This window comes from Tiliqua scincoides, chromosome 3 (assembly GCF_035046505.1).
Source record: "Tiliqua scincoides isolate rTilSci1 chromosome 3, rTilSci1.hap2, whole genome shotgun sequence".
Taxonomy (NCBI): Eukaryota; Metazoa; Chordata; class Lepidosauria; order Squamata; family Scincidae; genus Tiliqua; species Tiliqua scincoides.
The window spans coordinates 97,252,925-97,267,715 of record NC_089823.1 but is presented as its reverse complement, the minus strand read 5'-3'; the positions used below and the strand labels follow the sequence as shown (position 1 = coordinate 97,267,715).

General features: G+C 43.0%; 1 protein-coding gene across 2 annotated transcripts in view; it reads right to left on the bottom strand.

Annotated features, from left to right (window-relative positions):
* CARS2 (cysteinyl-tRNA synthetase 2, mitochondrial) overlaps window positions 1-14,791 on the bottom strand; it is a 50,234-nt gene that overhangs the window by 17,278 nt on the left and 18,165 nt on the right. For both annotated transcript variants that reach the window (XM_066618968.1, XM_066618967.1), the window contains exons 7-10: window positions 13,539-13,668; window positions 10,846-10,979; window positions 6,585-6,649; window positions 2,630-2,696 (exon numbers count right to left, since the gene is read on the bottom strand). In XM_066618968.1, coding sequence (XP_066475065.1) covers window positions 2,630-2,696; window positions 6,585-6,649; window positions 10,846-10,979; window positions 13,539-13,668 — 396 coding nt within the window. The remainder of the gene's footprint in view (window positions 1-2,629; window positions 2,697-6,584; window positions 6,650-10,845; window positions 10,980-13,538; window positions 13,669-14,791) is intronic.

Below are 14,791 nucleotides of genomic sequence, written 5' to 3'. Positions count from 1 at the left end.
AAAATATAAAACAATGCTGAAGGCAACACACACAACTGTGATATGCCTGCCCTCAACCTCCTGCTCTGGGATCATCTGCACTTGAAGCGAGTGAAGGTGGAATGGACACAGAATAGCCTGAGACAAGCCTTGAGATGTGTTCACCTTTAACCATAACCAAGCAGTATAAATCAGGAGAAACCAGATGATAAGACTGTGGTGAGCCAGACAGTTTGTGGTGGGTTCACTGTCTGCTCATCGTTCAAGTTCTGGCAAAGAACACTGATCTAGGTGAATACTGGTTTCCAGTATAGCAAATGCACATACTCAAGATGATGGGCAGCCCAATCCTATCCTGTGCTGGAACAGGGTTGTATCCAGCACAGAGTTGGGGCTGGCTGTGGTGCAACTCGGGGCAAGGGGAATTTACTCCCCTTCCCCTAGGTAGCATGGCAGCGGTCCAAATGGGGCTACTTGGTTCTGCGCCACTTAAAGAGGTGGCACAGATCTGAGCAGCCCGGCATTAGACCGGGCTGCCCAGGAAGAGGGATACGGTTCTGGCCTAAGTGCCAGATCCTGACTCCACCCCCTCCTGGGTCTGGTCCGCCCACCCTCCTCAGCCCTCGAATGCCCCTGAAATGCCTCCCCCCTGCCCTACCCAGACCCCTGCACCAGCAGCCTCCCACCAGCGCATACTTACCCTCTGCCAGTGGGGCCACATTCAGCCTCTGGTGCAAGTTCCCTGCATGGGCCTCCCAACTCAGGGCCTTAGGGCATTTTTGCAACACTGGGAGGCCAGCACAGGGGACTTGCACCAGCCTAGGGCTCTCTTTGGATTTTACCCTTAATCACAGATTTGGTGTACTTTACAATTAAGAGAACCAAGGCATACACTCTTGACTTGGTCAATGCAACAAATACCAGTATATCACAGGGATTCTAGTAAGCAAAGAAAAAGGCAGAACTCAACCCATCCTTGCTGCAAATGAATGGCTGGGTTCATGTATTATGAATGTAGCATCTGTGGTATTTTACCACCAGGATGGACAGAGGCTTGAGAGACAGCAACAGACATTGTTAATGTGGAGTCTTAAGTCTTGATGGATACAGGCAATTTTATCAGCAAAATGGTCACCATGGGCAACAGAGCAATCCCCCTAACCACCGTGTGAGGGTAGATGCAACAAACCCACTCCATGAAACAGCTCCGCTGGGCGACATTCTGCAGTTGCGATGGTGACAGAGAAATGAGCCTTCTTCGCTGCCATCCCCGCCATGGAGTGGGCTCTTGGTGTTTGGAGAAATCCAGGACATTTGAGACCATCTATTCATTCATCTAAGTTCCATCTCTAATGTATTTACTTAAATTTTATATTTAATTTTTTTTTCAGCCCTTGACACTGTGCCAGATATTTGATGCAGCCCTTCAGCTGAAAAGTTTAGAGACCCCTGGCCTACACCCTACCAGGAAGTGATCTTTCCAAGGTAAGAGGCATGATGTTGACCCCTCCACCACTAGGTCACTACCTCCCTGACCCACATGACCCACAGTGAAAACCAGTTCCAAAGTACGCCCAGCCATGTGTGTGGGGGCCATGATCCACTGGTCGCCATATCCCATGGTCGCCATATAGCGGTCATGAAGTCCTGAGCACTACCTATACGAGGGGTCTTGGCACGGATGTTGAAATCCCTCAGCACAATTAGTCAAGGGCATTCCAACACCATCACTGAGATCACGCCGAGATAGCTCAAGAAGGGAGTCTGCACAGCAACAAAGTGGATGCTACACCAGCAGAATTCCTGTCCTGTCTTTCCCATTTAACACCCAATTTACAACCAAGCATTCAAACCTGGCACAATGCTAGACATGTCTATTTTGACTGTATTTATTGGTTGGTTGGTTTTCCTACTTTAAACACTGACTGTGAGTCACCTTGGCTCTTTGTTTTCGAAGAGAAGGGCAAGATATAAATGTTTCAAAATAAACTGCCTTTCAAAATATCCCCAACTTCAAACACAGTTTGTCATGCATCGTAGGGGGCTGCTTTTTCAGAAACTCAAGTTTCTCCTGGAACTGGCAAGGAAGCAGTGAAAGATGATACAAATGGTGCACTGGAGATAAATTTGTTTCCCAACATGGGGAAATGGGGGGGGCATGTCTAGTCACAACTACCAAGCACCCTTGGCCACTGTGCAATTGCTGGGGGAGGGGGGGACTGAAATGAACAGGGACAAATCTCGATTGAGTCCATTCGCCCCCTCTTTCCAGGAACGAACAGCAGATTCCCAGTCATCCACTGCAGCTAAGAAGTCTTGCTCTTATTCTGCATTTGATAAACTAAACGAGTAAGCCACTTTAAAGGAAGCACCAGGCACAGAGATCAGGGTGCTCAACATTATTACCACATCAACTGGAGCAGTCTGTGTTCAGCAAGGGGATTTAGCAGCCCTGCTTCTCACCCCACAACCAGCAAACAGGGCTTAAAAAGAAAAACACCCATCATCTCTTAAGTCAGTCATTCTCTCAAAACATTTTCAAGAAAAACCAAAACTCAATCAGCCATCTAGCTATACAAAGGATCACGTAGAGCACTTATTTAAATAGGAACTGTTCAGTCCCATCTTCAGCCACAGGAGATGTCCTTACCTGATCTGTACTTGCTCCGCAAACAAAACATTCTAAACTGATCAGGTGAAGATTTCTTCAGGAAATTCTAAAGAGAAGAAAGTGTGATGTAGGAGCTAAGAGACCAAGAGCCAAAACTTATTATTTTACTTCACCCCCCCATCACAATGACACCAAACTGGTGAATGCTGTGGGGGTGGGTAGGCCAGGAAGCTTCAGAAGGGAAAGGGGATTGTAAAATCTCCTTACCAGCACAAGTCTGAGGAGAGAAACAAGGCAGTGTTACCGGAAGGGATAAGATCCACTGTGGGCTACCTGCAATGAACCCTTCCCCTCCCATGGTCTCCCCACCCCAGCTACGCCTCCCTCCCCATCTGGTTCCACCCCTCCCTGCCTCCATTCCGCCCTCCCACCTCCCCCTCCCGTCTCCCTGTCATCCAACCTCATCTGGCAAGCAGGGATTCCCTCACTGGCAGGAGCACGATGGTACAGGTCTTCCCCACATCGCACCTGACTCGCACTGTCAGAGTGCCTTTTACAACAGGTGCTGGCTGCCTTACGCAGTCAGTGCTATCACAGGAGCCTCGCCACCATCAGGCAGCAAGGTGAAGATTGAGCTGTGAGCCTGGACTTTCCCAGTCACACCCTGTCTGCCATAAAGTCACCACTCACCAGGTGATCTTAGGGAAGCCTATTTCTCTCAGCCTCAGTTCCCCCTCTCCAGTCAAAATTTGAAATTAATACCACTTATCTTACAGGGTAACATTAAGATAATACAAGCAAAGTGCTTTGCATACTCAAAAAAATGATTAAAATACTAAGCATTATACTAATTATGAAAAAAGAGGAAAAAATAAGCTAGTGCTCTTGTCCTAAGACCTTAAAACGTGCATTATCACGATAAACACTACAAACCACAGGAAACCATGGAAATACCCTATATCCCAGAAACCACTCTCTTTACATTCCAGCGTTCATGTTAAATGACAGCATATTTCCAATTCTTCATAGCTGCAGAGGCAAACTACGCAGATGATTGCAGAATGAAGTTCATTTCTGCATTCAAGTCTGCAATTGCAAGAAGGGGCAGAGCTCCCTGTTATCAACAGGAAGGACTTCTGGGACCCAGCAGAGCTTCCAGTTCCTCCACACACCCCAGAGTGCCTTCCGTTGCGCTATTATACACCTACAGGCAAGACTAATTGTCCACCCCACATCTGTAGGCATAACTCAGTGTGAAGAATTTGGCAAATTTAACAATTCACAAGGCATCTCAAATCTCGCCGCTTTCACTGTGTTGCTTAGTATTATTTCCCCGTTTTGATGAAGAGTTTGAGTTGAGTTTCACAGATGTAAGAATTTGTAGTTTCTCAGATACTCTCTCCAATATAATAAATAGTACATTATTTTGAAGGCAGACATGAGGGGTGGGGGAGAAAGGGAAGAGATTATAATTTGTGGGAAACTACCTATAACTATTGAAATAACATTTGGGTGAAGAATGAGAGGATCAGGGATGAAGAAGCAAAGAACAAGCAAAGTCTGACTAGGGGTACCTAGCATGATTGTGGAAAGGGAAAAAGCATGCCTCACTGGTTATCTGGAATCTGCTCAATTCCAAATCAGAACAGACAAAAGGAAGGCAGTCGGCATTGCCGGATTTCAGAAGAGAATTTTCACACTGAGTTTTCTCATGGCGAAATAAGAGGAAGTTCGAGTCAATGGACTGACATCTACTTTTAGGAGAGGATTAAAATGGTTAAAGAAAAATTATCTAGTAGTTACTGCACAGGCTATACATCTGAAAAGCACACCCCCACTTACAATATGAAACTGATTTGCAAAGAACATACAGAAACTCAAAATTAAACCCTTTCCACAGTGTTTCTCAAACTATGTGTTGGGACCCACTAGGTGGGTTGCGAGCCAATTTCAGGTGGGTCCCCATTCATCTCAATATTTTATTTTTAATATATTAGATTTGATGTGACTGCATTTGGGAAAATATTACAAACCTGTACTTTTAGCATGGAGCGAGTGTGGGTCACATTGGAAAGATTGCCAATGAGGATGGACCATCAGTGTATGTGTACTTTTAACAAACTACTACATATAATCTTTTAACAATGATAGTAAATGGGACTTACTCCTGGGTAAGTGTGGGTAGGATTGCAGCCTAGGTTCATTAAAAATTGTCCTGCTTGATGATGTCACTTCTGGTCATGACATCACTTCCAGTGAGTCCTGACAGATTCTCATTCTAAAAAGTGGGTCCCGGTGCTAAATGTATGAAAAACACTGCCTTACAAGAATGCTGTTCTATTCCAGACCCAAGCAAATATTTTTTTAAAGTCGGTCTCAGACTAATCTGCCTTACAGGGTTGCTGAAAGACAAAATGGGGGGGGGGGGAATCTTGTACTCCCTGGAACAAGAGTGGGACACAAATCTAACAGAAAATTTTTTAAGTCTAATATGCAAAAGCCTTCGGGGGGGGAAGCAAAGAGCAGTGGGATTATCCCATGTACATGGTCACAAGGTCTTTGGAGGGAGAATGGGCTACCACTACAGAAAGAAACGAAAGCAGCTGGCTCTATTTATTGACTCTAACTGTTCTGGCTCGTACTCTTCACCCTTGTTCAATCCTCTGCTTCTGAACACTCAGCCAACACAGCTAAAGCAAGTGTAGAGTTTGGTGAATGGCAGCACTCTGCAGTGCTTTATCTCCACTATGAGCAGTGCCAGATCACAACTTTTTTCATGCCAGCCTCTGACTTGGAGGTCCTTTTCCCTAGCTTTGCTCTTGCATAGATCCAATCTGCTTAGTGCAATTTACAGCAAAAATATCCGGGGGGGATTTTACTAAGGGGGCTTCCAAATATAACAATAATATGCATTATACAAATTGTGATGACTGAGCTCCCCTTGCTTTTTTTCTTTTTCCCCATCTGTTTCTCTTCCCACCAATCTCCCCTGGGTTTGAAGAACTGAAATTGAGTCCAGAAAACTGACATCTGACTGCATACACTTCAACTCAGTGAAAGTCTGATACATCAAGGACTTCATTTGCTTTTAAAGTTTGCCTGTAATTGCCTGTATTACATTTGCTAAGATCCACACCTGGGTTCTTCCACTGCCCAATCTATATAGGTAAGACTGCTTGTTCTTTGCCTTTCTCTTCATGTTATTCCATTCCCCTCCATTTGTATTTTATTTTAGGATTTAATTCTTTGCCTCCCTGTGGTCAGTTGAATATAGCCAGAGCTTTTCTCCCAATTCTCCTGGACCACTTGACAGTCTAGTTCTGCAGGATCATCCAAGTAATTAAGAGGGCAGGAGGTCTGGCTCAGCTGGTAGAGCTGCCGCCTTGTATGCCTGAAGATCTGAGGCTGCCAGTTCGAAACAACTGGAAGTACCCGAGAACTGACGACATGCTGATATACTGATGAGCTGACCCTTGGTGGCAGAGAGGAGTTGCCCTCAAGTGGAGCGTGGGAGGCGAAGGCCAGAGAGAGGCCAGACTGGGAAGGAATTCAGCTGGAAGGAGGAGTTCTATGAAAGACTAGAACTATTCAATTGTAAAAATCCCTAGGTGGGTTTAGAACAGCCTGCCTATGTAAACCGCCTTGGATTAAAGTCTGAGGAGAAATCTGCCGACCAAAGAAAGGCCGTATACAAATACCCATATAAATAAATACCCTTAGAGGGAAGTCTGGTTTGTCCTTGTGGTGGAAATGCAGTCCACTATTTTGATCCTTGGCAAGGGTTAGATCTGGGATAAGAATGTAAGTAATTTCCCCACAGTGCCATAAAAGGTGCACATACAATGCTTATTTGCCCCCCCACACACACTATTAGTTGCTTTTAATTTTATTTTGCTGTATTGTGTTGTTCTGTATTTTATGTAAAGTACTTTGAGCTGTTTTATTGAACACAAAAGTCCGATAACAATAACATTTTAAATAATGACAACAATACCTTTATTGTAATGTAGTTTTTTAAGGATTTTGACATTTTCTCACTCCCTTTGACATGCAGGTGCCCTAGAATGACAAAAGCAAGTTTGTTTTAAAAATTTATATCCTTCCGTTCCAAAGCTCAAGGAGGCTAACAATAAAACACATCAATAGTAATAAAACACAATGAAAATAAATAAGCATCAAACAAATTCCAGAAATACAAAGTGCAGCTTCACTGCAGATTTTAAATAGCAATAATTTTTAGACTACTAAGAACAAGCACGCAGATTAAAAGATCAGAGCAGTATTCAAATTAACAATAAAACGATGGGCAGCAAAAATAAAAACAGCTCATGCCCCCCAACACCCTCTCCATCCTCAGAATGCCAGCTAAAATAAAAACGTTTTCAGTCCCCACCAGAACGCCTCTTCTAAGCGGACTGTCCTTAACCCATAAGGGCAGCAGGTTGCATGACTGTGGTACCACAACAGATAACGCCCTATTTCTTGCTATCACTTCTCTAACATCTGTTAAAGGATGCACATGAAGCCGGGCCCCCTCAGATGAACTTAGGCGGCAGTATGGAATATATGGAAGCAGAAAGTCTCCACAGTGCCCTGGTTCCAGTCTGTAAAGAGCTTTAAAGATTAACACCAGCACCTTAAACGGGGCCCAGAAATGAATTGGCAGCCTGTGCAGTTGCCAGAGCAGAAGAGCCCATCCGAGTCAAAACACTGAGCTACAGCAACCACATTGCAGTTTCTGAACCACGTTCAAGGACAGCCCCAAGAAGAGCACATTGCAATAGTCTAACACAGGGGTGTCCAAAGTTTTTGGCAGGAGGGTCATATCATCTCTCTGACACTGTGTTGGGGGTGGGGGTAAAAAGAATTAATTTACATTTAAAATGTGAATAAATTTACAAAAGTTTACATAAATGAATATACTAGAGATGGAACTTATATGAACGAATGAAGGTCTTGCAATAGCTCAAGGCCTATAAAAGGCCTTGCACAAAGCAAGGCTGGCCTTTTCTTTGCTGCCACTACTGCATCACAGACATGAAACAGAAAGCGGTGGAGGGAGCCCTCATCCCACAGCTAACAAGAGAGGTCAAACAGTCACCCTCACGCTGAGAGCAGTTGCATCGGGCCAGTGCAGGCTCTAGCAAGTTTCCAGAGGGCCAGAGAATCATTGGAGGCTGGGGTCTACCTGAGGGCCACATTGGGAGTCCTAGAGGGCCACAAGTGGCCCCAGGGCCAGGGTTTGGGCACCCCTGGTCTAACATGTCTATTGCACCAAGGCATGGACATCACCAAAGCATGTCTAACATGTCTATTGCACCAAGGCATAGATGTCACCAAAGCACAGACCACTATGGTCCTCGTCCGACTGACTCTGGACAAAAGCCCCCCCCCCCCCATATTTGCCACCTGGTGATCCAAACGTAGCTATGCACATGTGCACATGTTCCTTCAGAGTGCATACAACCCCATTCAGAACAGGTAGATAGTCTAACACATGCATTGCCACACCAGGAGGGCCTCTGTTTTGCCCAGGTTTAATTCCAGTATATTAACCCACATTCAGTTCCCAGACACTTCCACACAGTGCTCCAGGACCTTATCAGCCTGCTTAGAATTTGATAGAAAAGGTAGAGTTGAGTGCCATTCAGCATACCGATGACAGCCAACTCCAAATTCCTGGATGACCACTCCCAGCAGTTTCATCTAATTCAGGGGTGTCAAACACATTTCATATAGTAGGCTAAATAGTATTCATGATGCTTGCTGAGGGCTGGAAGTGATGTCATTAGGCAGGAAGCAATGTCATTAAACAGGTTATAACTAGAAATAAGCAATTTTTCCTCACTTAAAAACTCAGTATCTACAAATGACAGAAGAGAAAATTTGTAAATATTTTCAAGATATGGGAGAGCCCAATTATCATGTAGGCTGCCCTTTCAGCAGTGACACCTCAGCACTGCTCAGCAACTGAGAGCCTGAGGGCCAGATAAAGAGCTTCCATGGGCCACATCCGGCCCCTGGGCATTATGTTTGACACCCCTGATCTAATTGTTATGCAGCAAAGGGGACAAGACAGAACTCTATGGCACTCCACATGTCATAGACCAGAGTGCTGAATGAGAGTTGCACTTCTGAGACCTTTCAGTCAAGAAGGAGTGGAACTGCTGCAAAACAGTGCCTCCAAACAAGGTGACATTTTTAACTCATGAAGGTTAGATATAGATAGGACAGAAATGAATTACTTTTTAGAACACAATATTTCAATGGTCATTTCTAATCACTCGTCAGCTTGTTTTATCGGAAGAGAAAATGCTCTAAAGAAGTACAGAGCTGTAACATTGTAACAATAGGGTTGGTAAAACAAATATTCTGTAAACTGGTTTAATCATTTGCCTTTTAAAAGATTTAAATTGCCTTAGCGTATAGTGATAAATCAAGCCTCAGTAGATTCCTTTTTAGATAGCTTTGGCTTCCAATTTATGGTCCGATCCTGAACACACAGCACTGGCCCTCTGAGGGTGCAGAGTGTCACACATGTACTGTAAAGCACACCCGCGACATTCTAGCGCCAGCCAGAGGCTGCTGAACAAAGGACTAGCTCAGGGAGGTGGAGAGAGAGCCAACTAAGGACCCAATCCTATCCAACTTTCCAGCGCTTATGCAGTCGCAAATGTTCCCTTACCTTGAGAAGGCCACTATGACTGCCCCCCCCCCCACTGCAAGATGCAGCACATGCCCCATTGGCATGGCTGCATCAGTGCAGGAAAGTTGGATAGGATTAAGCCCTAATATAATCTTATTAATGAGTTGCTAACATTCTACTTTTTGTTATAGAACACTAACAACATTTGAAACTAAATAATTGGCAATGAATAATTCACATTAAATTATGAGGTAAAAAAAAAAGAATTCCATTAAGGAATGTAATATATTGGCTTCCGGAGCAGCATAACTGATAGGAAAAGATAAATGAATGAACCACATTCAAGTAGTAAAACATTTATTACATAAAGAGTAAAAACCATTCATCTGGAATGGAACTCTAAGAAACTTAGTAAAAATCATTTGCATCTTGCCAAATGATTTCAGGTTACTGATTTATCACAATGAAGTCAGCATTTATTTACTTCAACTCATTAAGACAAAAGGAACTAGAAATGATACGATCAGGATACTTAATACTGTTCTCACATTGATTTAAAAATATATGCATGAGTACACACACACACACACACACACACACACACACACACACACACACACACAACCATATTCACATGAACAAAAGCCAAGAGACTCAGGCACATTTGTTCAAGAGACAAGCCTTTCACTAGTAGTTCATACACTAGTAGTTCATACATACACTAGTAGTTCATACACACATTTTATGCAAAGTACTATGTTCCCCACTTTTTCCACTACAGGGAGAATCAGAATGCCTCAGAATGAAAGTGTTCCCCAGCATTCTCCTCTCTGCTGCTGAGGGAACTTTGACATGGCACATTTGCCCTGCTCTGATAATGTTCACATGAACTCAGGTAGGGGAACATCTTCTCATTTAAATACCATATTCCTAATTCCCTCCTGTAAAACATTATCTATCTCTTGGGAATTCTACAGAAAAAGAAAAATACTTCTCTATGGCACAGCTGTGAGCAGTGAGAAACTATGCTTGTAGTGGACATAGTGTTCAATCAAGCCCAATTAAATGACACTCAAAAAAAAAAAATCACCTGTCCCTGGCTTGGAGATGTTCCACAGACTGGACCGATTCACATGGTGAGCACAATATAAACATATGCCCCTGTATTGCGGAGCAGTGCAACGCGAAAACATTTTGATCATCTCAATAAGTAAATCACAACTTGAGAGGTAACAGAAGAAGGGCTGACGTGTATTACAGATTTCTCAAGTTATTTTAATTCATTTTTAATTGCTTTAAAACACGATTTATTTCTTGGTAGCAGGGTGACCAGATACAATGGAGGACACAGTGCCTATGCTTTTAACACTGTATAGAAGAGGGGATTCTAGCAACTGCAGCTTTTTAAACCCTTCCATGTTAAGCTGCACCTGCCAAAATCCCCTCTTCTATTCAATGGTTAAAGGTACAGGCACTCCATCATCCACTGTATGTGGTCAGCCTGCTTGGTAGATATATGAAAGATTTTAATAATCCAGACAATGAATACTACTGAGAAGTAAAACATCAAAAGGTAATTATATGAGGGTTTATTTAAGCTTTAACTTACCAGAATGTAGAAAATAATTTCCCCATTGGTCACATTTATGGTAAACCTCACACTGAGCAATTTCATTTTCATGATGGGGAAACGCAAGATCTATTCCACCAGTGTGGATATCCAAGTGTCCTCCAAACACCAGACTGTAACAAGAATATTCAGTGATTCACAAGAAAGGGAAAAAGACATGCCAGTATCATGGGAAAGTTAATAAATGGAGGCAGCACCAAACAGGATTCACAGTCCATGGTCCTACACCAAGTCAGTAAAGGGAACTCGAGTATGTGCCCAAGCTTATAGTCTGCCAAATACAAAAAAGTAAAACACATTCTCCTCAGCAGTCTTGAAAAGTTCAAAATGCATTGGTGGGAGAAACAAAAGGATACTACTGATATAGCATCAGATACAATTCCTTTCTACATTTGTTCTGAATGAAAGAAATTTGTGTATTTGCTCATTTCATTTATGCAGCAGCTTTGGTCATTCAGAAACTTCTATTTGTGGTCTGTACACCTAAGCAGACTGATAAAGGCAAAGTTCTGATCTAACAGCCATTAAGCATAAAAGACTAACAGATTTAAAGGTACAAGCTATTGTGTATTTCCAGGTTATAGCACAACATTAGTAGTTCAGCTTGTCACACATTTCCTCCAGAAGTACAGCAATGCAAAGTTAGTTCACACAGGACCCAATCCTATCCAAATTTCCTGTACCGGTGCAGCTGCTATGCAGAACAACAAACGTTCTCTTACCTTGAGGAAGCCTCCATGCTGCCTCAGCACTACAAGATGCAGTGCATGCCCCATTGGCACAGCTGCATAAGTGCTGGAAAGTTGGCTAGGACTGGGCCCACAGTTTTCAGCAGTACCCTTGATATGCATTGCATTGACAAAACATAATGGGTGAACTTGGCAGCCTGAGATGCGAAGAGGAGAAGAAATCCCTATAATTCCAAGAACTATAAAATTGATGTTGGCCATTATGCAGTTCCTAGGTCTCCATGTTACATTTGTCCATAGTGACAGCCCAACTCTAACCAACTTCCCAGTGCCAATGGAGCTGCAGTACATTCCCTTACCATGAGGTAAGGTAAGGTATTAGCACCTTACCATGAGGAGACCTCCATGGCACCCACCCCTCACTGCGGGATGCTACAAGTACCCCACTGGCACAGCTGTATCAGCACTGGAAAGTTAGTTAGAATTGGGTTGTGAATGAATTAAGCAATCACAAATACGGTAAGCAGCATATCAGCTAAGTGTCCCCCAAATGGTCATTTTCTTCAGGGGAAAATCTGAAGGGATTAATCTGGACCATTCTTTATTTGCATATTCCTCTAGGCAGCTACAGCCTTTACCTTAGTAGTTTCACCTGAGTCCAAAGAGCAGAACTGCAACAGGTAAGTAGGTAGTAACTGTAGCTGTGTTCATTATCAAGAACGTCAAAGGGTAAAGCAAGCCTATCTATGGAGGTCCAAATTTCTTTGCATCCGTTACCCCTCCCCCCACTATTACTCCAAAGTTTCCATATTAAACCTTTTCCCATATAGCCCACCCCCTAAGATCTTCAGAGAGGTCCCTTCTTTGTGCGCCCTCCTTAACTGAAGTAAGGGGAGCAGTTGTGAGAGGAAAAGCCTTCTCAATGGTGGCTCCCCAAATATGAAATTCCCTCCCAGGTGAATTATAATCAGCCCCCTTCCTGAAAACTTTCCAATTAAGTTTGAAACCTGTTTTATTTCAAACTGCTTATAGTGGTGGGTCTTAATAACCGAGGATCTTGGGGGTCCTGCTGGACTTTTTTAATCTCTTTGCTTGATGTTTTGGTATTTTAAACTGCTGCTTTTAATGCATTGTGGTTTTAAACATTGTTTTTTAAGTAGTTTTTATTTTTATAAACTAAAATTTTAATATTTTAGCTTTAATTTTTTTTGTAAATCGCCCTAAGTACTTGTTGCCTGGGGAAAGGTGGTATAGAAATCTCCTAAACAAACAATCCATAAGGGAACTAGGATAGCAGCCTACTTCATCCCTCTCCCATCACCAACGTATCACCTTCAGTTAGCTCAGCTTAAAACTTTGTAAATTGCTGGCAGCTATTCCGATTTGCTTATTTTTCTTACATCAAGGGCTGCTTGAAAGGTGTTTTGAATATAACTCTTTCTACACTCCAGTGCTGCTAAACACAGGATGAAAGGGTACAGAAAGGTACCGTGAGGTTTATGCATGACCAACATCAAACAACACCTATATGTTCAGTACACATGCAAGGAGTGCAAAAAGAGGTGAGTTTTCTAAACAGCATTCATCATTACCACATCCTGCAGAAATGTACATCAGTATTTCTCTCCATTTCTAATGGGGTCTTTCAGATCACCTAAAAACATACTGCAAACCACAGTTTCGGAACTGTTGATTTGGCTCAATGTGCCTCTTTGCTTAGGTTGTATCACAGTGCTAAGGTCACTGGAGCAAATGGGGGGGGAGGCAGAGTTAACACAAGCATTTGCTTGTTACCGTTCCATTAAGAAAAACGTTTCAAAAGTGAACTTAAAAGGTCCTTTCCCAAGTTGCTATTGCTAATATTTTTTGGTTATTAAAATAAAATATATATTTGATCTTCCACCAGTCATGCAAGAGATCTGTTACTTCTTGCTTACACGTGCCTGAAAGAGAGACAAGATTAGCAACCCCAGAGAAGCTGACCTTGATATTGTAGAACACTCAATGTGCCAGCCAGGTCTTCCTTTCCCCCAAGGAGAATCCCAGCACATTTCTTGAGGTTTGGCTGCCTTCCAAAGAGCAAAATCCTTTGTGTGACACTTATCACTATCAACTGCCAATAGTAAGGGACAATGTATTAACAGAGGAAAAAGCTCTGAATAAAGGTGAATAAAAGACTGCTGTAATTCACAAGTTATTTAAGGCAATTTCAGACATTATGGGTGGCATCCCTACCAGTGTCTCTGCTGCCAGGGGCTTCCTCCACAGAAGGAGCATCCCACTTGTAGAAACAGTCCTTATATAAGTGGAATGTTCCTTCCATTCACAAGGAAAGTTTGTGGCAGAGGAACTTCCAATATTTGATGGCATGGTATAGGAAAAAGCAAGCAGCTTGCATACAAACAGCCCAACGTGATGACTACACACACATATGGGAAAAATCAGCAGATACACAGATAAGAGATTTGAGGGTGCAACAGTGTTTAAGCCATGTTGCCAAATTCACATTTACAGATATGCATACAACACCTTGGGAACTAGAAACTTAACAAACTTGTCTGATTCTGTGGCACCACTGCAGCTATACATAATTCTATTTGTATATGTCTGAGAAACAACTGCCTTCACTGGGTTTGTTTGTGTGACTTAATACCCAACAATCACGTAGGAAAAAAGTATCTATTTTGCATATTCTCCTGCTGTCATGTAATTGTAAGAGCACAGAAAAAACAAAAAAATTCCCATCAAAAAGGAAAGCACAGAATCATCTTACTGGACAAACCAGTGACCCAAGGAGATCAGTTATATTAGTGCTGGTAGGAAAAACATTTTGCTTCAGAGGAGGCATGCGACTGCACAGATAACTCCAGGTCCCTGCTACCATTTGGACCACCTTCAGAGTTTCAAACTCATGACTGGTCTGTGGAACTCTTTGCCACAGGATGTGGTGATGGCATCTGGCCTAGATGCCTTTAAAACGGAATTGGACTAATTTCTGGAGGAAAAATCCATTACGGGTTATAAGCCATGATGTGTACGTGCAGCCTCCTGATTTTAGAAATGGGGTATGTCAGAATGCCAGATGCAAGGGAGGGCACCAGGATGCAGGTCTTTTGTTAACTGGTGTGCTCCCTGGGGCATTTGGTGGGCTGCTGTGAGATACAGGAAGCTGGACTAGATGGGCCTATGGTCTGATCCAGCGGGGCTGTTCTTATGTTCTTATGATTCTTGGTAAA